General features: G+C 40.8%; 1 protein-coding gene across 3 annotated transcripts in view; it reads right to left on the bottom strand.

Annotated features, from left to right (window-relative positions):
- Positions 1-25976, bottom strand: part of Trim44 (tripartite motif containing 44) — a 93447-nt gene extending 67471 nt beyond the window's left edge. The window contains exons 1-2 of one of the 3 annotated variants that reach the window (XM_035446844.1): positions 24849-25974; positions 5244-5321 (exon numbers count right to left, since the gene is read on the bottom strand). In XM_035446844.1, the coding sequence (XP_035302735.1) occupies positions 5244-5321; positions 24849-25517 (747 nt within the window). In that variant the 5' untranslated portion in view covers positions 25518-25974. Of the gene's footprint in view, positions 1-5243; positions 5322-24848 lie in introns of all 3 variants that reach the window. The other 2 variants (XM_027422391.2, XM_027422392.2) reach the window with 2 other exon arrangements.
- Between the last annotated feature and the right edge of the window lie 627 nt (positions 25977-26603).

Below are 26603 nucleotides of genomic sequence, written 5' to 3'. Positions count from 1 at the left end.
TTAGAAAAGAAAATTTTGCCAATTTGAATATCAAATGAATTTGGTCAGTTTATTATTGAAAAGACAGCTTCCTAGTAATCATTTTTTTTTTTTTTTTTTTTTACAAAGTAAAGGTTGTTATTGAAAGCAATCTTTCAGTATAGGAGATGCTAGCTACCTGGAGGCATGTAACCTTTAAAACCAGGTCCACCATAGCAATACACACATGTATAGCTTCCTTCAGTTTTATGTAATTTCTTACTCATCATCCGCTCTGATTCCTGCTCTCAAGGTCACTGCTAGTGGCTGGGATTTGATGTTTTCTATGGTTCCTCTAGTTTTAGAACTCAGCCTATTCTTAGAACCACAGCACAGTCTTTAATTACCCTCCTGTCTTGACTCAATACCTCTGCTCATACACTTTCTTGAAGCCCTTTCCTTTCTCCTGACTTGGCCATTTCTGTTACAAATGAGACTATGAAAGCATAGGTTTCTTTCACAGACTGCACTGACTTTCCGTCTCCCCTTCCCATCCCCCTTACTTTATTACACCTGTGCAACTCATTTGTTTCATAAGCCTAGATTTTTATATATTTCATTTTCTTTTTCAAATTTGAAAATCACTTAGTCTTATTTTTAGGTGCTCTTCTATTTGAAGAAAGCAGAAAAAAAACAAAAGCAAGGAAAATAGCCCAAAGTTTAGCACAGTGATTCTCACAGCCTGGGGCTATATCAGCCCATATCAACTGAATCAAAACTCCAGGGGTGAGCCTGGAGCTCTATCTTTCCATTCATTCATTCATTCATTCATTCATTCATTCATTCATTTATTTTGGTTTCTGGTTTTTGGAGACAGGGTTTCTCTGTGTGGTTTTGGCAGTCCTGGAACTCACTGTGTAGAATGACTATGTAGGCTGGCCTGGAACTCTTAGAGATCTACCTGCCTCTGCTTCTGAAGTGCTGAGATTAAAGGTGTGTGCCACTACTGCCCAGCCTAGAACTCTTATCTTTTAATAAATCCTCTGGGTGATCTTTATGAACAATAAAATTTAAGCCCAGCTGATCCAGAAGAAAGTATCTGACATGCTTTGAATAAAATAAGTGTTCTGGTTTCCCTTTGTATTGCAGTGATAGGCTTACATTTGCACATTATAGTCCATCAGGGAAGCCAGGGCAGGAACTCAGGCAAGAACTTGAAGTCAAGATCACAGAGGACTTGCTACTTGCTAGCTCCCTCACAAGTTCATGCTTAGATAGCCTTCTTACACAGGACCACCTACCTGCCTAGGTAAGGTTGTACCTACAAGTGGGTTGCGCCCTCCAGCATCAATTACCAATCAAGACAATCCCTCACAGACAGGCTCACAGGCCAATTTGATCCAGGCAATTCTCTAATGGAGACTTTCCTCCCAGATGACACCAGGCTATGTCAAGTTGACACTTAAAGCTAACTAGGACCTGAATCTTATCAATAGGAATAACTAACATTCTATTTGTCAACACAGTAGAATATCTAAAATATTCTGCATAATAAAAAAAAAAAGCAACATAACCACAGGGAGGTGGTGGTGCATGTCTTTAATCCCAGAGCTTGGCAAGCAGAGGCAGGTGGATCTCTGTGAGTTTAAGGCCAGCCTGGTCTACTGAGTGAGTTCCAAGACAGCCTCAAAAGCTACAGAGAAATCCTGTCTCGAAAAACCAAAAAAAGAAAGAAAACAAAAAACAAAAATATAGGCACAATATAATTTTTGCAAAAAAAATTAAAATCCCAGGAATATCTAGAAGCTTATACACCAAATTGCTAATAGTTGTAATTAATTTGAGGGGAATTCACTTTAACTTTCCTTTATGAATAGAAAACAGAGTTAATATCAATTGGCATTTTCCATTGCCCTTTAGCAAAACACACAGTTCAAAGTGAACTCAGAGGCTCAGCTATTAAGAGTGCTGGCTGCTCTTGCAGAAGCCCTGAGTTTGGGTCCCAGCACCCACATGGCAACTCACAAACCGTCTGTAACCCCAGACCCTCCATGAGTACAGCATGCATGGAGTTCACAGACATACATGCTGAGAGAGCGCCATTTATGATTGATAGATAGATAGATAGATAGATAGATAGATAGATAGATTGATTGATTGATTGATTGATTGATTTTTGGATCGAGTTAGCAGCAGACTTCACTGTCTAGACAACTCATCTTTGGGATGATTTAGGAGTTTCTAGAGGAAGTGAGGCAGAGATAGTACTCAGTCCCTATGACTCAATCAGTGACTTGATGTAAAGCAACTCTGTCCCAAAATGACAGGTCATGAAACCTGAGCTAGTTTGCCCTTCTTAAATAGGCCAATCCAAAAAGGGTATGGTCTGATACTGCAGTATAACAGGGCAAACAAAAACTTAAAGGCACTTTTGGAAGATAACTGATTTCTGAGAACACTTTTTACAGAAAGTTTGTATTAAAAGTGTCCTTTTTTCTTCTTTCTTCCTTATCTGGCAGTCACTCCACACTTACATTAACTCCTCCTCAAACCAGTTCCATGTACACTCAAGCAAATTCACACAATAGATTAAAAGGGGGCTTGAAGGTAAAAGGGTGAACAGTGTGTGCCCCCACACCTAAGGTCAAGTCAGATTCTTATAACCATCTTTTAGCTTACATTAGGACAGTGGTTCTCAACTTTCCTAAGCTGTGACCCTTTAATACAGTTTCTCATGTTGTGGTGAACCCCAACCATAAAATTATTTTTATTGTTCCCTCATAACTGTAATTTTGCTACTGTTATGAATCATAATGTAAATATCTTATATGCAGGACATCTGATATGTAATCTCTGTGAAAGGATCACTTGACCACCCTGCCCCCCAAAGGGGTTGACCCACAGGTTAAGAACTGCTACATCAGTCATGCTTTAGCTAGATTTTCCTACTCTCTGGCAAGTTTCTAAAAGAAACACTGTCTGTATTCTTAAAGAAGGCCAAAGCCTGCAACAGCAATCCTTTTCACTGCTTTGCTAATCACAAACATACAGGTATGGCAGAGACAGAAAATAGAGGTGGTTTCCTGTCACCCACAAAACCAATGAAATGTCTCAATGTGCTTGGGTGTTTTCAGTTACCTGTAGTACTTAATTGGATCAGCTTTATCAATGAAAAAGTTACTTATAGCAGGAGCCCTTCTATTCTAGGTAGTGAAGGGACCAGCTCCCCATTTCGGCAGCCATAACAGCCAAACATGTGCTTGTCTGACTTTGTCTTAGTCACTAAGAGGTCAGACACCTGCCTCGTGGCAAGGAACCAATCAGAAGTTAGCTGGTGGCGCTATGCTTTACAGCTCTGGGTGTGCTTTACGGACAAGTGCACAGCAATGACACACTGAGCATAACAACCACCCTGGGAGGGACTACGGGCCATAACAACCAGTAGACCAATCAACACAGGGCAAGCCCTCCAAGCCTGGAGTCACACCAATCCTGAGCCTGTGCATACCCAAGACACTTCCCTTACGCTGCCCTGTAAGATCTCTATGCAGACACTTTGAGCTGTCTTTCCTAGCCATCCACCATGGTGGATGGATGGAAGGCCCGAGCTAACATGGGGTTAGCTCATTAAACAACTATAATAAAGCCTCATGCAGTTTGCATCAAGCTTTCGACTCCACCTGGTGATTGGAGTGGCTGCGGTCCTGGGCCGAGATCCTGGAGGCCTGAGCTTCCGGGGGTCTTACAGTAGGAGAGTTGTTAAAGTTACACAACCTGACCAGGCAGTGGTGGCGCACGCCATTAGTCCCAGCACTTGTGAGACAGAGGCAGGCTGGTTTGTGAGTTCAAGGGAAATTTGATCTACAGAGAGAGTGTCAGGACAGGCTCCAAAGCTACACAGAGAAACCCTGTCTCAAACCTCCATCCCCACAAAAAAAAAGTTACACAACCTTTTTTACTATCTAGATACTCACTACCACTAGAACCAAGCCAAAAAGAGGAGATACTACTAATGTCAATATTTTCACTGTCATATGAAAAGGAAATTACTGATGGCTGCCATTACCTTTTAGAGAGCCCACTGCTGCCAATGGCTCTGCTTCATTGTGGTGCTTCAGCTTAAAAATCATGATTACACAGCACAAAGATGAGATCTGAAGCTTGGTTTCCAGTGAAAATTGAAAACAAGAGTAAAGGCACTAGAGTCATTTGACTCTCATCTCTACAATATACTAGATTTGGATAACTCTACTAGCTTATGCCTTACTGTCTTTAAAATAAAGTAAAACTGGGATAGGGAACTATTTCACATGGGGTTTGTTATATCAAAAATATGGAAAGGGAGGGAGAATGACGTGCTGTGTTTAATAGGGACAGAGTTTTAGTTTTCAACAATGAAAATATACCATTGGTGGGCAGTGATGATGGCTGCGCAGCATTCTGAACTTAGTGAAACGTATATTTTAAATGATTAAAACTTTGTTATGTATTTTATCACAACTGTGTAAGATCCCAGTGCAAGACCTGGTTCTCAGGTACTCCTATTTGATAAAGAATTTGCTGAAAAAAAAAAAAAAAGAAAAGGGAGAAACATAAAAATAAAAGCATGTTCCTTTCCCTACTTACCTGTGAGAGGCTCTGAGTTTCCAGCAGAGCCATCTAATTCCAATACAGGCACTGCTACAGTAAGTGTCTCAGTAAGGAGATGGGATTCTATTAGTCACAATCCCTCCTACACATTCAGCTCCCAGCTCACCACCTCCACCCCACCCCACCTCTAGTTTGATAAATCTAAGAATATCAATGCTCCAGCTCCCAAAATCTTGCAAAGAAGCTGGGATGCTCAAATCATTTCCTCGACCAAATCTAGGTAATGAGGACAAAGGCATGCTCAGGGGCAGCTGCCTCCTGTAAGCAGAGATTGACAAGGCATATTAGTACTGGGCACCAACTGGCTGGTATCAGGGACCAGAATTATGCTGATCTAAGGGACACAGAGGACAGAAGTCTTAAAGGTCTGGTGAGGAAACATTAAAAATGCACTTCTCTGCAGTTCCAAAAAAAAAACAAAAAAAAAAACAATTAATGATTATGTGTTATAAGCCATAAAACAGAGAAGGGGAAATAGATGACTTTTCTCCAGGCATATGAGAACACTATTTTTGATGGTGAGGCTTAATTGGATCTAAATAGAAAGTGAAGACAGATGATCATTAACACTCCCTGTACTCAGATCAAGGAGAACAAATGGGTACCAACCCAGTTAATTCCAAAACAATACTTACTTTAGGGTCCGAGCTCTTGAACTTTAACCTTTCCACCAACTCTATCATAGCTGCCTTCAGTCCACCCGAATCTTTGCTCTAAGAGAAAAAAACAGTCAAGAGTCACTAGGTAGTATATCATTGTTCTCTCAAACACAAACAGTATTTCAGAGGACAGAAAGGACAGTGAAACAGAAAACAAATTTGTCATCTTATCAGACAAGAGGACTTAAACAACTAAGGAAGGTGTACTGCCCCTTCCCCTTCTTCATCCATGGACAATGAGTGAGCATTAAAGCAATAGACTGGAATGATAATTAAAGGCAATCATGGCTGGGTGTGGTAGCACTTCCCTTTAATCCCAGCTCTGAGGAGGAAGAGACAGAAGGATCTCTGTGAGTTTAAAACCAGTCTAGTCTACATAGTGAGTTCCATGTCAGCCAGACTAAAGAAAGAAGGAAGGAAGGAAAGGTGGAGGGAGGGAAAATTTAATAAACACAATTTTCACAGGATGACTTCACTGCCTCATCTCAGACTCAAATGTGCCTGCATTCAAGACCCTGCAAAAGACAGTTCTATCTTATGGACTACTGATTTTTATTTTGAAGATTTATGTATCAGATACAGAAGTACACAATATTATATATACCTACAAAAATAAAACATCTCAGGCTTAAATTCAAATGGAATTACTATATCCTAGTTAAGAACTCAGTTTTGAGTCAGACACATGGTTTTGAAGTTGTTCAGCACCAACTGGTTGACTAACCTAGGACAGATTATTGAATTTCTCCAAGTCATCTCTCTTGACTACAAAATGGGGATAATATAAAGGGTAATATGAGGCTTAACTGAAATGTTTGCAAAAGTATTATCAGAGTGCATAGTACACAGAATGTGTTCAAAAATGACACCTGCTTGTTATTACTTAAGAGTAATAAAAGTGTAACGTGAGCCCCCACAAAGGTGAGCCTCTATGGTACCTTAAGTTTTAGAGTTGCTATAATAGGAAAGTAAGACCACTTTTAATACATTTTACTTAATTCAGTATGTCTACAATATCAGCAACATATAATTTTAATAAGAGGTTTTACCTATTAGCCTCTGACCTTTGTCTACCTTGGCCTATTTCTTCTCTTGGGAATCCTTTCTTTCCTAATAAATTACCTCTTCTAACACACACACACACACACACACACACACACACACACACACACACACACACACACACACACACAGAGGCATGTATGCACACACTGGGGCCAGGGATGCGGGGGGGGGGGGGGGGGGGGAGAAGAGGAAGAAGGAGAGGAAGAAGGAAGGAGGGAGGAAAGAAGGGAGGGGAAGAAGAGAGACAGAGACAGAGAAATAGAGACCTGTGCTTCCTACCCACTCCCAAGTAGGTCTTTGAAATCTATTCTTATTAACACAGCCCGAATCAACCTGGACTAGGCACATTTCACTATACATGTGGCTAGTGACCACTGTAGAGGTCAGCACAGAATGTAGACTCTGCTGCCTGGTTTCAAATACCAACTCTATCACCAGCTGTGTTGCATTAGGCAAGTCATCTTACTTTCTGCAAATCTATTTCTTTGTCTATAAAATGAAGCTAGCCATAGTAGTACATGTTGCATACAGCTGAGAGAGTACCTGTTCCTGTATACCAGGATAGTTAGAGGAGGACCTAGTGTAAGACCCCCCCGGAAAGCTCAGACTTCCAGAATCTCAGACCAGGACCGCAGCCACCCCAATCACCAGGTGGAGTCGAAAGCTTGATGCAAACAGCACGAGGCTTTATTGTTGTTTAATAAGCTAACCCCATGTTAGCTCGGGTCTTTCATCCACCCACCATGGCGGATGGCTACAAAAGACAACTCGAACCGACTGCATAGAGATCTTGTAGGGCAGCGTAAGGGGAATGTCTAGGGTATGCACAGGCTCAGGATTGGTGTGACTCCAGGCTTGGAGGGCTTGCCCTGTGTTGATTGGTCTACTGGTTGTTATGGCCCATAGTCCCTCCCAGGGTGGTTGTTATGCTCTGTGCATCATTGCTGTGCACTTGTCCGTAAAGCACACCCAGAGCTGTAAAGCATAGCGCCACCAGCTAACTTCTGATTGGTTCCTTGCCACGAGGCAGGCATCTGACTTTCTAGTGACTAGGACAAGGTCAGACAAGCACGTGTTCAGCTGTTATGGCTGCCGACAGGGGCAGGCATCTGCTTAGTAACTAAGACAAGGTCAGACAAGCTATTATGGCTGCCGAAATGGGGAGCTTGACCCTTCACTAGCACTTGATAAAAAGAATGAAACATGCATTTAATTATTATTTTTGTCTGTTTCTTCATGATACTTTGAGTTCCTTAAAGGCTAGAACTATCTTTTGAGACAGGGTTTCTCTGTGGCTTTGGAGGCTGTCCTGGAACTAGCTCTTGTAGACCATGCTGGTCTCGAACTCACAGAGATAGGCCTGCTTTTGCCTCCCGAGTGCTGGAATTAAAGGTGTGCGCTACCAACCTCTGACTTAGAACTATCTTTTAATGTCTGCATCTCCTACACCCTGCCTGAAGAAGGCGGTGCTTTACCAGGGTCAGAATAATGGCTCAACAGGTAAAGGCACTGTAACTCCAATGGTTTTGAGTCCGATGATAGGAATTCAATTCCTGGAACCTACACAAAGGTAGAAGGAGAGAACTGGTTCCACAAATTTGTTCTCTGACCTTCACACATGCACATACATGTATGCCTACAAATACTTGCTCCCCAAAAACATTTAAGACATATAAGGTAACAACATACAAGACTTATAAGGTTAACAACAAAGGTATAAAATGTCCACTGAAAGAATAAGTCAATATAAAAATCTTAAGAAACATACTCTTGTTATAATTCATGCATGGAGCAAGATCTAAAGTCACAAGAACTAATTTATTTCCTTATCTCAGAAATTCTGTAAGACGGGACAGGACCACTTATTTTACCACTAAGGAAACAAGTATAAAGACTACAATTGTTATTTTATGGAAGAAGGGACAAGTAAGAAGTACAAGAATAAACAAATACTGCAAAAGTCACTTACTCAAAATCAGCCTCAAGATAATCACAGACAGTCTCCAAATCTACAAAGCCTTCAATTCTTCCCAAACAGGAAATACTTTGTAAGACTCTGTCTTAGTTGGGATTTGTATTGCTATGAAGAGACACCATGACCATGGCAATTCTTATAAAGGAAAACATTTCATTCAAGTGGCAGCTTACAGTTTCAGAGGTTCAGTTCACTATCATCATGGCACAGAGCATGGTCACTGGTAGTATGGTGGAGTGCAGGCAGACAGGCAGGTGCTCTGCTGATGAACTACGCTCCTAGCCCCAGATGTAACTCAGAAACTCCGTCCCAAGAACATATTTTGTGAGAGACCAAGAAGACCAGGTGAGGACACTGGTCAGATGAATACATCTTGATGAGATGGCAATAAGAAGTGAACTGAGACACTGGGTGGTATCTTGAGCATAGCAAACCTCAAAGCGGACCACCACAATAACACACTTCCTCCAATAAGAAGGCCATACAAATGCCAACAAAGTCACACCTCTGAATAGTGCTACTCCCTATGAGTTTATGGAGGCCAGATACATCAAACTACCACAGATTCCCTCCCATAAATTAAAATAGAATAAATGCTGTCTTCTCCCACTAACCTTCCTCCCTTCCTAAGACTACAAGCAAAGGTGTTATATGACAATGCCCAGCATCTGCTTTAGATGTGCTCTCTGAACACAACTCAGATCACATTTCTATCCTAACTGTGGTTCTAAAGTTTAGCAATTTGTATTTTTTAAGTGATGGCTTATAATTCTCCCAATTTTTCCAGTCCTTTAAGCCTTTAATCTCAGTGGTCTCATACCTGACACTTGGGAACAGGAATCTAGAGGTCACGTACCAGGCAGGGTGAAACTTTAAATACCTAAAAAAGGATTAAGTTGCCAGACACAATCTTGTTTTTTACAAGATGATCAGACAAAAAAACCTGCCTGGTGATATCATTTCTCTAAATTATTCTCCTTGGTTGAGCAAGCAGGTCACTTGTCCCTGGAAAGCTCTCCCCCACCCCCAACAACACACACACACACACACACACACACACACACACACACACACACACACACACACACACACCCCTCAGCTGTCAGCACCCATTTTAAACTATTCAGCAAGAGCCCTGATGGATTATGACTTTCCCCCTGGCTGTGGAAAACAGAAAGAATGCACTAAACTATGTCTTAAAAGCCTTCAGAAAACAAAGAATGAAGAAGGAATCCCTAAGCAGCAGACTGACACTTTGTAGGCAGGCAGCTGTGCCTTGCTCATTTAAACAGTTGAGGAAATCCTTTGCTTTTTCCTAAAAAATGTGTTATACCAGCGGAATCCTTCCTCCTGTTTACAAAGCATCAAAAGTATCACCTACCCAGGGAGACACAGGGCAGCACCTGAGAGTCTCCCTTCAGGAAATCATACAGACTACCTGTCTAGCCAACTCAGAGTTATCCTCAAATATTAACTGGACTTTACATTGAGCCTGATAAGTTCAGCCTCAAAATGAGTATGATTAAAAGCTTCCCTAATACCACCACCCACCCACCACCACCACCAAAAAAATGAAAAAAGAAAAATTTCCATCGGGCATATCTGTCTCTGAGAAGTTTTTGAATTGGTGCAAAACTACAAAAGGAAGATTCTGGTACAAGTTCACCCCCACCCACAAGCTCTGCATTCCCCACACCCCAGTCCTTCCCCACACTCTAGGTAGCCCTATGCATAGATGTTCAATTGAGTATGCAAACTCTGCAAACACCTTCTCAAACAGTCTCTATGGCCACACCTTTGACCTAGGAATAAATATATAACATGGTAGAAATCAATGGCCTGGTCCATCTTCATACAGACAGGCTCTACAGGCCCTGGGAGCAGGCTCAAGACATTCTGTCAGAGTTCTTGGAAAGCAGTCTGTAAGGAGACAGGTATGGTGAAAAGAAGGAACCGTGAAGACACAGTGCAGAGGATAGGAGGTTGTTTGTGTCTCAGGGTGGAATTTGAGTATAAGTCCTCCCAGTTTGTAGAGCTGTTATCATGTTTCTATTCATTGTTGAGGGCAGTCAAACAATCAGAACTGATTTTTACACATACATATACGCATACACTGCTATATGCCCCCCAGTGTTTCCTCTGAATCCTTTGTTCTGAGAACTGGATGGGGACACAAAGGCAGGTAATTCTAACCATACAAGTATCTACTATGTCATTATGAAGCAAACACGGCTGTGGAAGAAGAGGGCTTTTCCTTAGATGTTTCCTCCATCCCATAATGCATTTCAGGACACAGGTCAGCATGAGCATACCTTGCTTTATGCATGGCTTCCCTCTACCAGGAGAGTGCTCAGCATCTGATCAATTGTTACAGAAGTCAGTTCCTAGGGTTAAGTCACAGTAAAACTAAAGAACAAAATGCCTTCCACCTCTCAGGCAAAGCTCCAAAGCACTGTCACATGCTTTGGTATTCCTCAATACCTTTAAAAATGCTGTATTCTCATGCTGCAGGTAAGAAAAATAGCTGGTGGAAATCAAATGAGGAGCCCAAAGGGCTTAAACACCCCTTCAAAAGCATTTCACAGGAAACAATATCAGAGATAATGTATTCACACTTTACAGTGGATAAAAATGGATGTTCTGGAAATTAAATCAGGCTTCCCAAATCACAAAACTAATCAATGGCAAAACCAGGAAAGATGGAAATGAAGATTTATAACATGTACAACAGAAGAGACTAATCTCAACAATATATGAAAAACGTTTAAGAAATTTCTATAAATCAGTAAGCCCAAAAGAAATGTGAACAAAGGATATGAACACAAAAGGTAAAACACGACAAATACATCAGAAGACACAAAAGATGGTCTAAGTTACTCATAATGAAGGTATTATTCCTCACCCATCAGGCTGGAAAGGATTGTTAATCTGAAGTAGCCAGTTCTAACGGGCTTTGGAAAAATTCCTATGTCACTTGATTTGGATGTATAGAGTGGAAATGCTACTCTGAAATCACATGTCGACCATGTACATTCCCATCTTCCTCTTGAGAAAGGGTATATGTCATAGGGGCATGCACAAAAATATTTGTGATATTTTCAATAGTGAAGAACTACATATTCTAATTGTCCAATACTGAATGGATAAGCAAACTATGAAATTAAAGAATTATGGAATATGACATGATAAAGAAAATAAATGTGTATATATCTTGATTTAGATATACTAAGGGATTTTAAACATGCAAAATAATTCACACAGTATATATTTTCTATGGAAAATACATGTATACAAAATAAAAGAAAAGCAGTTATTTCTGGGTCTGATACTGAGCATGGTAATTGGTAGTAGGAAGATTTTAGATTTAGTTCAATATACTACTAGCAGCATATTCAAGATTTAATTTTAAGAAAACAACAGCAATAAGACAGAGGAAAAGAGAAGGATAGATGTAAGAATGGAAAGACTAGGGCTCCTACTTCTAATGCCTTTCCCATTAGTTTGCCTAAACTTAAATACTAGGGCCTATTTTTTTATTCAGTAAATACATGAACCAGCAGGAATGAGAGGATCTTTACCCAATGTCCCTGTATAGATTTCAAGTGGCCTAAAATTCTCAAAACCACTGTATATGCACTTTTCTAAAAGTGAGAGTTGCTTCTCTTCGATTTAAAAAGAAAAAAAAAAAAGTTTAACTCTCCTAGTGAAACATGCACTGCACAAAGAAAGGAGGCTAAGTATTACTCCTAGCTGCCACTAGTTGCAATGTGAGCTTAGGAAAATAATTTAGTATCTGGGTTTCTTTCTTTCTTTTTTTTTTTTTTTCTTTTTCTTTTCTTTTTTGGTTTTTCGAGACAGGGTTTCTCTGTATTGCTTTGGAGCCTGTCCTGGAAATCACTCTGTAGACCAGTCTGGCCTCAAACTCACAGAGATCCACCTGCCCCTGCCTCCTGAGTACTGGGATTAAAGGCGTGTGCCACCAAAGCCCGGTCTTAGCATCTGGGTTTCAATTTTTCTGTCTTTAAATAGAGATGGTGACCAGATCAGATGCTACAAATGTGCAGCTTTAGTCTACAGAGCTGTTTCCTTTTGCTTTTGGCTTTGTCCTATACATCACAGTGACATTTAAAATTAGCAACAAATCAGGAAAGAACTACCAGATAAGATGGTGGTCTAGAAGCTATCCCCCTATGATCCTATCAAAGACTAGAGTTAGAATAAGGAAAAAAAACAAACAAAACAAACATACACACACACACACACACACACACACACACACTTCATACATACATACATACATACATACCCACTCCATTTCAGAGAGAGGAAGAACATGAAAAATTCAAATTTAGTGATAGAGCAGCTGAAAAGTGCAGCAAAAATAAGTGGAGCCAAACACAACCCCAGCCTCAAAACAAAGATCCCTGTGGGAAGAGGGGAAGCAGAAGCCTCAGTGAAGAGATAAGCTAGCAGGGCTGATAAAATGACACCAGCAGTCCGAGCCATGGGACAAGCCCACAGCTCTCAGAGTTGCAAGCTCTGGTGAGACAGTGATTCCTTTGGCAGCCAACCAGTAACAAACAGCAATCCCATTTACTCTGGGAGGGTAGTGCCCAGGTACCATCTAGAGGGTGAAAGATACTGTTCTAAACTGAGCTATCCTGGAGGTCTGAGAAAAGGAAACAGATACAAGTCTGAGAGCCCTAACTCAACTTCCAAAGCCTATGGTGAAAGACTGCCCTGAAAGAAGTTGAGGTGAAAGAAAGAACTGGATACTAAGATGCAGAGGCATGCAGGGGCAGGAGTCTCACTGAAATGAAGTCCACTGGGAAAAAAAGCTCTGATTTCCATCAGATTTCAATAACACAACTAAGTAATTCTGAGGTCAGGTATTCCTGACACTGAGGTTAGCAGCTAATCAAAGCTCTAAAGCCACCAGTGCCAATCATTGTAAAGGCAAGAACTCTGAAGCACCAAAGGACTACTACTTGGCACCTACAGTGGGGGCAGTTAATGCTTTCTAGGTTCTAAAAGTACAGAGACAAGTCTTCGTGTACAAATCTCAATGCTGTTTCTGCTTCCACTCCCAACACTCTTGGGAGACATGCATTCCCTGAATCTGTACCAGATAGAACATTTGCCACCCTAGGGGACAGAGTCTGGGGAGTCTCCAGAAGGAAAAAGAGCATGCCAGCCCCACAGACTACAAAGCTAACTGTGGATAGCAGGAGCCTTTGATACACACTAGGAAGCTACTAAAGTGAAGACATACTCAACTCCTGTTCAGGCTCAGGACTAGCACAAATCATCTATCAAACAAAAGTCTTCAGGTTCCACTTACCCTCCCTACCCAGGCACAGAATGCCAGTTTCCAATTTTGAAAACAAAGGAAAAGGCTGCTCTAACACCTCTTCCTTTTAGTTTCCTATTTTTTTTCATACCTTTACGCTTTGTCTTTTGAAACCAGTATTATCCTGATATAAAATCTAAGGGCATAATAACTATGAAAGACTAGAGTTCTCAACAAAATACTTGAGAACCAAATTCAAAAACACACTAAGAAGATCATGTATCATGATGAAGTTGGTTTCATCTCAGAGATGCAAGGTTGGTTCAAAATATGGGGGGGGGGATATAAATAGGAAAGGAAAAAGTCAGAGTCTATTTGCAGATGATATAATCATATACTTAAAGACACTAAAAACTCTTCAAGGAAATTTTCAGACTTAATAGGCACCTTCAGCAAAGAAGCAGTATATATAAATCAGAAACTTTTCTATATATTAACAATAAACTTTCCATGAACAAATTAGAAAAAATTTCCCATTCACCACAGCTTAAAAGCAAAATAAAATCTTGGGAATAAACCAAACCACAGTATTAAAAGACCTCTATAATGAAAACCTAAAGATACTGAAAAGAAACTGAAGACTCTAGACAATGGAAAGACCTCCCATGCTTAAGGATTGGAAGAATTAATACTGCTGAAATAATGACATCACCAAAAGTGGTCTACATATTTAACATAATCCCCACCAGAATTCATGTGGCATTCTTCACAAACATAGAAAAAAATACAGCAAAATAATCTAAACAGAAAAAAAAATGCTAGAGTGATTACAATATCTGATTTCAGATTATATTACAAAATCATAGTGAAAAAACTTCATAGTTGTGGTACAAAACAGAAATGTAGACCAATAGAACAGAACACAGGACCAGAAACCACAAAACTGTCAGATATATACTAGTAAAATGGTCCTGGGAAAACTGGGCACCCACCTGCAGAAGAATGAAACTAGATGTATATTTCCTTTCCTACACAAAAAATCAATTGGTATCACATCAAATACCTTAATATAAGACCTGAAATGCTGAATGAAGCCCCTAGACTCTAGGAGCTTTCCTCTAGGACTCGGAGGAAAACATAGCAAACACACTTTAAGATAAAGATACTGGAGGCAGGTATGGTGATACAAACCTTTAATCCCAGTAAGTAGAGGCAGCCAGGTCCAATTTTGAGGCCAGCCTGGTCTACAAAGCAAGTTCCAGGACAGCCAGGACTACACAGAGAAACCCTGTCTTGGGGGAGGGGAGAGATACAAACTTAGACATAAATGTTTAATGCAACAACATTCACAACATCTAATTTACAGAACCAGTATAGGTACTCAACAACAGAGGAATGTAAAAGAAAAATATGGTATATATGCATACACACAGTGAAAACATTTTCAGACAAAAAGAATAAAGTTACAGCATTTGTAGGAAAATGGCAGCAGCTGGAGATAATCATATTAAACCAATTAAGATAATGGCAAAATGCTAAATAGCATGTTTTCTATTATTTGTCGTTCTTAGGTGTGAGTGTCTATGTGTGTATGTGTATGTGTGTGTAACTTTGTATGACTTGAAAGTAAAAGTAAAGCTAAGGGGACAAAAGGGACCAATGAGAGGAGGAGGGTTGGGAAAAGGGACTGTAATGTACAAAAGTTTAAATATTTCAAAACAGGACTTGCTGGGTAGATAAATCCACTCCCAGAAACCATAAAGTTATTAAATGAAAATTCCAGTTGCAGGGGTGGGCCATTTTCCTGAGTTATTGGCCAGGGAAGTCCCAGAGACCCTCAAAACAATACAGTCTATTGGTCATTACTGTTGGTTTCTCCATACAACTACATAAGACTGTATTATTGAAGATAACAAATACTTTGGTTTTGGGATACAGAGAAATCAAATGTGAGCTGAGCTGAAAGTTTCCTCCATGCTAATTAGCTTTCCTCATGCCAGAAAGTTCCATGTAGGCTGTTATAGGTAAAACGTCATTAATAGTCTTACTCAGCTATGGATCCTGTGACGTTCCAGGCAGTTGTGTGTACACAGGTGTAACAGTAGCATAATTTTTATAGGGGTAACCAACTCCTTTCTGCTTGGATTCATCCACAAGGGTATCAGCCTGTCAACTTGCTTTATAAATATTTATGCTTTTGCTCATAGGTTAGTGCTGCTGTCAGCTTTGGTGTGAGAAGCTTCTTTTTTCAGCAGGTAACAGTTACTACAGAGAGGCATAACTAGTCAAAGTCCTAAGAATAAATGACTGCTGAATGCTCAGCCCTCAGTGAGACATCTCTAACATCCCCTACAAGGTTTATAGAACATTGTTGAAGAGGAGACTGAAAGAATCTAAGACTAAAGGAACTGGGTGAAGTATTGTGAAATGCTGGACACAATTAAACTCATAAAAACTCTCAGTAGTGGTCATTGTCTACACAAGACTGGCCCATCAACATTCCACTGTGGAGAGGGAAAGGGTTTGCTAGGCCTCAGCTCCACCCCCACCCCCAGGAACAACAGCAGTTAATGGTGACAATAAGACATTTTCTTCAGTGGAATGGCCTCTGAAGTTGCCCCTGTGCCTATAGATAACTCTTTATCCATGTTTCTGTACATAAAATGTGGTACATATACCAATGGAATTTTATTCATCCATAATGAAAAATGAACTCATGATATTTGCAGGAAAATGAATGGAACTAGAAATTATATTAGTTACAACTTAGACCCAGAAAGAAAATGCACGTTTTCTTATATGTGGATCCTAGAATTTAAATTTTTTTCCTTTTAGTTTTGCAAGACAGGGTTCTGTGTATAACCACTGTGGCTGTCCTGGAACTCGCTTTGTAGATGAGGCTGACCTCTGCCTCACAAGTGCTGGAATTAAAGGCGTACACCACCACCACCCAGTTAGAATTTAAGTTTTATGTAAGTTTATGTAGGAGATGCATAGGTCATGAAACTAGAACCATGAGTGGAAAGGGAGAAGGGACAGAATACATGTCATGAAAATGGAATGGAGGTTACTGGGGGAAGGAAAGAGACCACCAGGAGGAAGGAAAGGGGATAAAGAAGCAGAGCTGAGGAAAAGAATCAACAAGAACAAAGAATATGGGGAAATGCCATAATGAAACCCATTATTCTACATGTTATTTTAAAAATAATTAAGCATTTTGTTAAAAAGAAATGAAAAATTAGTATCACCATCCTATAAGTAAAAATCTTTGCCATCTTCTGTATTTTAACTTCCAATGTGAAACCTACTCCCATGCTGGGCAACCATCTTTAGTTCCCAGACTTACAATTATTCTTGGATCTGAAATCCATTACCAAGTGTTTTTTTATTGTTGCTTCTGTTTTTAAAGATTTTATTCTTAATTTATGTGCCTCTGTGTATGTGTCTATTTATGCCACACCAGGGCAGGTGCTACAGAGGCCAGAAGAGGGTGTTGGATCCCCTAGAGCTGGAGTTACAAGTGAGTGTGAGCCAGCTAACACTAGGAACTGAAGTCCGGTCCTCTAGAAGAGCAGTAAGCATTCTTAACGGCCGAGCCAGATCTCTAGGCCCTCAGTTTTAAACCTAACTCTAACGTGTCTGTTAAACCTGTATGTTCATCATCTTCTACCCCAACACCGGGCAAATAGCAGTACTCTCACTCTTGCTACCCTAAGGTCTGTTCTCAATACAGTAATTGAGTCAAGTTTTGTTTTCTTTTGTTAGGGTTTTTTCACATATGTTTTGCTCTTGTTGTTTTTGTTTTTGAGACAGGGCCTCATTCACCATGTTGGAACTTGCTTGCCATCCTTCTGCCTCAACCTCCCATGTGTAGATTGAGGTATACACTGCTATGCAAGCTGAGTAAAGTCTTAAGAACATAAATCACATCACTCATTCCCTTGGCTAAACAGAACAAGGCCATTCAGAAGAAAATCCAAAATCTTTATAATGGTCTACTTGGTAACCTGACCTTTTTACTCCTCACCACCTCCCCAAGCCTGCCCTTATGCCTTATATGCCAGCCATTCTTTTAACTGCCTCAGCATGTATGGTTACCTGTGGCCTTTACACTCATTCCCTCCACCTGAACTACTATAGCCCCAGATCCTCCCATGACTGGCTCTAGCTATAAGTGAGTTGTTAAAGCAGTATTAGAGCTACCCATTCCCAATACACCAATTAAAGAGACAAGTGAAATGAAAAGCAGACAAAGAGATTTATTCAATGTAGCCACATTGGGAAGAGGAACAAAACTAAGGGTTTATTGGTCCCAAAACTGTCTTCAGGGTATTGACATGAATTTTAGATTTAATTAAGCTATCCCAGCTAACGTGTGGTCCTGCCCATTATTAATTTTCTTGGCTTAAGTCCTACAAGTAGTCTGGTAAGTTGTTAAACCAGCTATCTGTTAATAGCTGAGGGTGAAGTCTGGTCCTCATGAACACTGGTTTACTAGATGGTCTATCCTTTAAGGTTTTGTTCTTCTCAAAAGTCAAGCTGACTTAAGAAGAAAAGGTTATCTCTCTCCTGCAACCACAACTCAGAATAAAGGCAGATGACAGACTTTCATCCTGCTTTTGGATGCCTATGGGCCCAAGTGAGGATTCAGGACTGTTTAGCAAAAGTAGTTTTTATGTACCTGTTTCAAGACCACTATTCCAGGTCCTCTTCAGAGCCTTCAATTGCCTTCCTCTCCTCTCATCCGACCTATTCTCTATCTCCCTTTCAACTGTGTTTGCTCATAAAAATTGAGCATTATTTAAAATATTACCTATTAAGCCAGGTGTTGGTGGCACACGCCTTTAATCCCAGCACTTGGGAGGCAGAGGCAGGAGGATCTTTGTGAGTTCAAAGCCAGTATGGTCTACAGAGCAAGTTCCAGTACAGGCTCCAAAGCAATACAGAGAAACCCTGAAAAAAAAAAAAACAACAAAATATCTTAACTTTGTTTTGTATGTTTTGTCCATATAATGTAAATAAGTTCAGTGACAACAGGGACTTAGAATTACTTATTATTAGGTTTGCTACAGCTAAAAATACTCCATATGGAAAATATTTTTTTCTAGATTTTTTTTAAAAGTTACCATTCAACACATTAGTTATCTGCTTTTCAAACATTATTTTGAGATTTATTCACACTTCTGGTTTATTCATTTTCATGGCAATTTATGGTATTTCATTATGATTATCCCATAGTTTCCTTGTGCTATCTTCTGTCAAAGGGCACTTTAGTTTCAGTGACTCATGGGAAGTAAACCATGCACAATAACAATCTGACTTGCTTGGGTGCCTGAGAGGCTCTCTAGGGCTGATGGCTTTAAACCTTTGCTTTGGTACTCCCTAAAAGAATACTGTAAAACCGTGCTTCCTCCTACATTCTTAAATTGACAGCTAAATTGGGCATGCATGGCAGCATACACCTATAATCTCAGCACTTGGAAGCCTGAGACAGGAGGACTGCTACAAGTTTGAGGACCAATCTGCACTACATATGGAATACCCGGCCAGCAAGGACTACATAAAAAGAACCTGTTTTAAAAAGTCAAAAATAAAGAAATGAAGAAATAAATATAAATTGACAGCTAAAATATTTCAGCATAAACTTTCTACCTGGAAAATTAAAGGATTTTAACAAATATGTGTTGAATGAATGAAGAAATCAAAAGAAAAAAACATAGGGCCATTAAATTTAATAACACGAATACAGCTTATTAATTTACCTCATAAAATTGTGGGAAGAATTAAATGACAAGTGTGTATGAAGTTTACAATAGAGATGATAGCACATAGGAATTTACCACACATTCTGTTGCCATTGTGATTGTTACTAACTGAATACACCCAGACAATTCAGGATCAGAGAATAAACAAAGAACTGCTGAGTAGAAAGAAAACTAAGAAAGTCACTTGTTACTACAAACTATTCTTCAGAATAGTTAATCTTTCTGGGAGTGGAGGTAAGTAGTTTGAAAGTATTTATTTATGCATGAAGTATATCCCTGCAGACAGCCGTCAACAGGGAAAATGGTTCTGTGAAATCTAAAAAGCATAAGTGAGAGGAAGAATAACTGAGAATACACACAGAATAAAAGAAATAGGAAGTTCGGGTGTCAGAACTAAATTCAAATCCTTCTTTTTTACTTACTACTGTGAACTGAAGTTCCCAGAAACAAACAAACAAAAATAAGTAGCCAATAGCAACAATAAAATCACCCCAACTGTTAAATACTCTACAAGGCTGATGGACTCATTAGAACTCCTGTAATTGTGGAGAGCAGAATGTTGCTAGTTTGAAGCCAAATTATTTTGTGCTGTCTTTAACCCCGTAAATAGCTACTTATTGCCCATCTCTGTATTTGAACTAGCACCCTTGTGACTATCAGGCAAGATCTTTTTTGAAACATACAAACTTTAATTTCTACAAATCCAAAGACTAAAAATATTATCAAATAGCATCTGAGGTCTGTAGCTATAACCTGTGGACCAGATGCTCCCACCAATGGATTTTTAAGATACTTTCATTGACTTTCTTCGTTCTGTTACTATCAACATTTCATGAAACTGTTACCCTCTTGGAGTAAGATGTTCAGAGCAAGCTGAACCTGTGTTCCTGGGCAGTGGTCACTCATACTTGGCTCTCTGGAATAAACTCTTATTCTATTTGTGGTAAAAATTGTGATTCTGCAATGACACTGAGTAGCCTGGCAAATTCAACCTCTTTAAATATCTCTTTCCACTTCTGTAAAATGGGTATCATGGCAACACAGCCTGCTAGAGTGAGGATCAAGTGTAAAAACACAAAATGTATTCAAACTTCTCAATAAATGGCAGCTATTACTCGCCTTTTCCTTTATCTCTAGAAGAATTTCAAAATTCAACAAACTTTAACCTCATTTTAATTTTACATCTCCATACAATGTTAGCATTTTTACTCTCTACAATTCTTAAGTAAGAAGCTGCAATTCAACACAGCTTATACCTTGCCAAGGTTCATAAAGACCCAAAGTCCTAGAAGAGGAATAGGGGTATCTATAGAAACTTCTCTTTATCACTATCTACTATAGTAACCAAAGCTTTTTTCTACCAAAAGTACAGAATAAATTGTTCCCATCACCCCTTGACTTCTGTAAAAATTTCCCACAGTTAGAATATAAAACAGAATCTAAAGAAAACAATAGCCAAACCTGTAAACCTAAAATAGACCTGGCAGTTGTGTTTTGGGTAGCCAATGCATACGGCACCAGCAGGACACTGAAATATACAGGAACCTCTTCTCTGAAGACAAGTTTTCAGTAGCCTATCAACTCAGCAGATTAGAGCAGGCAGAAAGAACAGAAGGAGAGAGGGCTGAGCAGTTTCCACCAAAGAAAGCTTAGTGTCAAGAACATCTACTGCTGCCAGACTAACTTGCCCAGAACTGGACTCAGAATAAAGACAGTTTCGGATAGCTTTCTACAGTAATAAGAGCCATCAGTTTCTGAGAGCTTATAAGACCATTCATACTGTTCCAGACTGTATACATGAACTTATTTCTCTTTACCATAGCACCGAGGGGGGGGGGGTGTAGCGGGCAAGGTTAAGAAACGAAGACTCAGAGATGCTGACTGAATTACCCAACATGACACAGCTAGGGCTATGAGTATAATCAGGACAAAGACTTCAATATTCACTCTACCATTCTTCCTTGGTAACAAAATGTCACCTTTTAGTTTGCCATACCATAGCTTGGAGAAATGATTGAATTCTGCCTCATGAAACCTAAGTGGGAATTCTGGAGAGATGCCTTAAAATAGAGGGGTGTATCTTTCACTGCAATGTCTGTTATCTTAGAAGTTCGAAGTGCTGGCTAAACCAGGCAATGGTGGTGCATGCCTTTAGTACCAGAGCTTGGAAGGCAGAGTCAGGTGGATCTCTGTGAGTTCTAGACCAGCCTGGTCAACAAAACAAGTTCCAGGCCAGCCTGTTACACAGAGAAATCCTTTCTCAAAAAAAAAAAACAAAACAACAAAAAAAGACATCCTGGCTAGACTTCAGGGGCCATCTCAGTTTGTAACAAAAATAACAGAGAGGAGCTATCAAAAGCCAAGATAAACCTTCATGCTTCCTTCAATCTTAGACTGCTTACATTCAGACATCATTTACATGAGGGAGAAATAAGCATCCATCCTGTATGAACTGCTGCCAGTTTAGGATTTCAAATTATTCCATCACTTTATGTAGCTGAAGTTATTCCCAACATAAATACTGATATACTATAATACAATCTCCTCATCACTTCTTTAGTGATGCCTTGTTATTAGATAAAATTAATACACTTCATATCATACATTGATTAAGTATTTTGTGTGTGTGTCAATTATCCAATAGGCCTTGTGTTAGGTGCTGGAACACAGTGAAGACTAACATATACTACTAGACTTAAAGAGTTTATCACACAGAGAAAACAGACCTAACACTGACATAATAACCAGTATTATGGGTTACAATAAATGCATAGCGATTGTTGCTATGGCAGCATAGAGAAGATGTATCAAACATCATACCTACCTATTCAATCCTTCCCATCTTTCAAAGTATGCCTCAAATACCACTTTCTCCAATAAACCATTCCTGGTGTCATGCCTCTGGCTAAAACCACTTTCTTTCTCTAAACTCTCTAAACAGCATGTCATTCTGTTTGTAATTCTTCTCTACACTTGGCCAAAAGGCCAAGAAGCAACTGCTTACACCTCTCCTCTAAATACTCAAACCCACAAGAAAGCAAAACTATATATATTTTTAGATCAGTTTTATTTCCCCCTAATACAATGTTGTCTTGCACTCTTATAATGAGTCAGTCTCTCTCTCTCTCTCTCTCTCTCTCTCTCTCTCTCTCTCTCTCTCTCTTCTCTCTCTCCTCTCTCTCCCCTCTGTCTCTCTCTGAGGACCTGCCTCCCTTGGACCAGGCTTTTGTATTTCTCATCTCTACCGCACATACCAGAACTAAAGCTTTGTTCTTTGACTACACTCTGCCTTCCATTCAGAGACATCCTTGAGTACCTGTGCTCATTGTTGCCACCCAACAGTTCAGCTACAGATTTTGATATTAAAGTAGTCAAGAGGAAGAAGTGCACAAAAGGATGCTGCCATTCTCAATTTGAGACTAAAGTGGAACCAAGCCATCCTCTTTACCTTCAGCTTTCTCATCTTCTGATAAATACTTGAAGATCTACTGTGTACGAAATGCTTCACACTATTACTAATATATTAGAAAAGGAAAAGAAAACCTATCAAACAGAAGATATCTGAAAGGATAGAAACAATAAACAATATATATACACCCATGTGTATATATATTGTTGCTATGGCAGCATAGAGAAGATGTATCAAACATCATACCTACCTATTCAATCCTTCCCATCTTTCAAAGTATGCCTCAAATACCACTTTCTCCACATATGCATATGTATATGTGTATACATATGCATAAGTTACTGAGAAAAAAGATAGATAACATAATACTAAGTATACTTGTTTGATCTGATGGTACATCACAAAAGAGGAAATACAAAAGACACTCAGAAACCAAAGGAATGCAATTAAAACCACAATATGAAACCATTTGTTACATAATCACCAGACTTGGAAAAACTAAAAATACTGTTAATATCAAGTGGTGGTGAAGATTCAGGGCAACAGGAAACACCTTCATAATTATGCAAATTAGAACCACTTGGGAAACAGGTGGTAACAATGGGTATTATTTCCACTTAAATATAGGAAAATGGGTATTAGGAGGCATGACTGAGAATGCTTGCACTTGCACTATATTTTTGAGGAGATGTGTCCTTTTGGTTTTGTGACAGGATTTTCCAAACTCACTATGGACACTGATTGACACTGAACTCTGATCATCCTGCATCCACCTCTGGAATGCTGGGATTACAGACATGTACCACTAAGTTACACCTGCATTAGTTGTAACAGCAAAAAATTCCAGAACTTGGAAACAAGTCAAATGTTCATGTATATATATTAACTTGTGGCATAGCCATAAAATAGAATTCATTATACCAATAAAAAAATAAATTGCAGCCAGTCAATGGATGAATCTCACACATATTTTTTAAAAAAATGAATCAAACTCAAAATACTGCATCACAATAATGTAAAAACTATAATGTCAAATTCAAGTTTAGAAATGCATACAAATGCTGTAACACATAAAGATAAACAAAAAAGTATTATCTCAAAGTCAGGAAAATGGTTACCAAAAGAAGACACAGGAAACAGGTCTGAATAGTGTCAATTACCAGTAATAACTATTTCTAATCTGAGTGGAAGTCTCACAAGTATTTGCTTTGTAGTTATTTGTTACACTGCATATTTTGTACACTTCTGAATGTGTATTTTACAATAAAAATAAGAATAAGGGAAATATCAATACGGAGTATTTTCATTGTCAAAACATTAGTTATTCTGAGACCAGTGGTTGTAAGACTGCTTAGGGAAACAAAAGCCATAATATGACATTTACCAACTCTCACTACTTAGTGAATACAGCACACAGAAAAACTGTTCTCTTATTGACACAGCTATCCACTGTATACATAAAAGGCAACCCAAATGAACCAACAAATACTTACTAAATGTCTACTGCTGACAAAAACAAAAACAAAAAACAAAAAACAAAAACCACAGGTCCAAGATAATACATCCAAGTCTAGACAGTAGACATGAAAACCTCCCTCCACACATCAATTTAGCCTTCCAGCTATACACCTTCTTACTAAGTCTGAAAAGCAAAGAACCTAGGCCAACTCGGGGCACACAGCAAGTCATTGTCTATATCACCACTTGGTTTTGTCAAGAATCATGGTTTCTCATTTTTTCAGGTAGGCAGGGTTGCCACATCAAGAGCCCTAAGTCAAAACACTGATCCTAACAATGGTGATGATGTGAAAACTGGCCTAAATGGTGTCAAAATTCTCAAGGAATGCTCTATCTGGGATCCAGGGAGAAGTGATTTGCAAATTTTCAGAAATTATACCCAAGATTTTCTGTGTACTTGTTTCAGATGAGAATTGACAACTTGACAATTTTAACCAAAATGGTAGAGTAGGCACTGCTCCCAACAAGAGACATGAAAATGAATATGGTCACAGCTACCATGAGTTGAAACAGGGGTCCTCGTCCCCTTAGACACATGTTCTGAATGCCCAATACTCACTCTCAGTTCTTCGAAGGCCTCATCTAGCGTGGACAGCTGGTGGCCCCGGTGAGCCCCAATGACTGGACACAGGACACAGATGAGCTGCCTGTCTTCCTGGCAATAGGTGCTCAAATCCAGCCCATGGTCCGGACACTTCCTCTTGGCCACTCGCTCCGCTTCCATCTCTATTTCGGGGTCAAATTCGCTTTCTGCCTCAGTTTCTCCTTCTGCCTCAGACTCTCCTTCTTGGTTGTCTTCCTCCGCCTCACTTTCCTGCTCATCCTCCATCTCTTCCTCGCTGTCTTCTTCACTCTCCTCATCACTCTCATCCTCACTGTCTTCTTCAGTCTCGCTCTCTTCTTCCGACCCACTGTCTTCCTCCGACTCGCTCTCTTCTTCCCCCACCTCGCTCTCTACCTCTCCCTCGGGCTCCTCTTTGGCCTCGACGTCTTCGGGGACCACGTCGTCCTCCTGGGCCGGCGGGGTCCAGGCCTGGGCGCCATGGACGTACTCGGCCAGGCGGTGGCTGAGGAACTTCTGGCGGTGCGCGTCGGCGTGGCGGCGGCAGTAGCAGAAGCCGCAATCGCGGCACACCTCCTCGGCCCCGGGCGCCTCGTCTGGCTCGCACTCGTCACACGTGCCGTCGGGAGGCAGCTCCTCGCAGGCCGCGCCCACTCCGGAGGCCATGTGGCTGCAGGGACGCGGCCGAGGCCTAGCGGCTTAGTGCTCTCCGCCTTCACCGCCGGGCCTCCTCACGCAGGCCCACGTCCCCGGGGACTGACCGCCCGCCCCGCTGGGCCGCGCCGCGTCCGCCTGGACAGCTGAGGCCTTGGGGCCCGCCAGCCGACAGCGCTGGGCCTGGCGCCCACTCGGCCTCTCCGCTGCGCGCCGCGCTGCGCCTCGTCCCTCACGCGCCACTTCCGGCTCGGCTGCCCGCGCCCCGTCGTCCCCCGCGCTGCGCAGCTCAGCCTCCGTTGCCCGGCAAGATCGCGGCCGCCGCGGGCCCGCGCCGCCCCGGTTCCACTTTCCCCTCGCCGTCAGCGGTCTCCTTTCACTTCCTGAGTCACTTAAAGCGGCAAGAGCCTTTTTCTGCGTTTTCCCGCGGGGCTGAGCATCCCCCCGGAAGGAGAAGCTCCAACGCAGTCTCTCCCTCACCGAGCAGGAGGCGATGGGCCCCGCCTTCCCCACGCCCTCCCTGGAGGTGTCAACCTGACCGTAAAACCACTAGCCAGAGGTCTCTGCGGACTTATGTCACTCTAGTGTCGTTCTGTCCCCGCCCCATTACAGTCCTAGGATTCTTCAAGGGGCCCAGGCCCAAGGCTCTTTATCAACCTGAACCTGCTCTCCTGGGAATTCCACAAGGCCCCCCACAGGCCTGTTGTTTGTTCTACTAGGCTCCCTCAGAGTCAGGCTGAGCAAACGCCAACATTTTCGATTCAAGCAATACTATGCTTTGTGTTGTTTGCAGAGTCTATTTGCATTCCAGCCTCCTAGGGACCGATGGGTGGTAGCTGTGTCAGGTGAAAAGAGGTGCAGGACCATATTTATGAAGTGAGATTTCCAGCCCCCAGTTACTAGGGGGTCCCTCTAAATTTAGACCCGGCTCCGTGAGAATGGAAAGGGGCTGTTACTATGCTGGATCTATATGTGGTGTTTTCAAAGCATGTTTTAGGACTTAATTTACAAAAGTCCCTAAATCCTAAAGTCCACCACTTAATTTTGTAATCATGGACAAATTTATTCACCTTCTGTTTTTCCACTTTAAAAAGAAAC

The sequence above is a fragment of the Cricetulus griseus genome, chromosome 6, assembly GCF_003668045.3.
Source record: "Cricetulus griseus strain 17A/GY chromosome 6, alternate assembly CriGri-PICRH-1.0, whole genome shotgun sequence".
Classification (NCBI taxonomy): Eukaryota; Metazoa; Chordata; class Mammalia; order Rodentia; family Cricetidae; genus Cricetulus; species Cricetulus griseus.
Note: the sequence above shows the minus strand (reverse complement) of the source record. Positions and strands in the feature narration are given on the sequence as shown.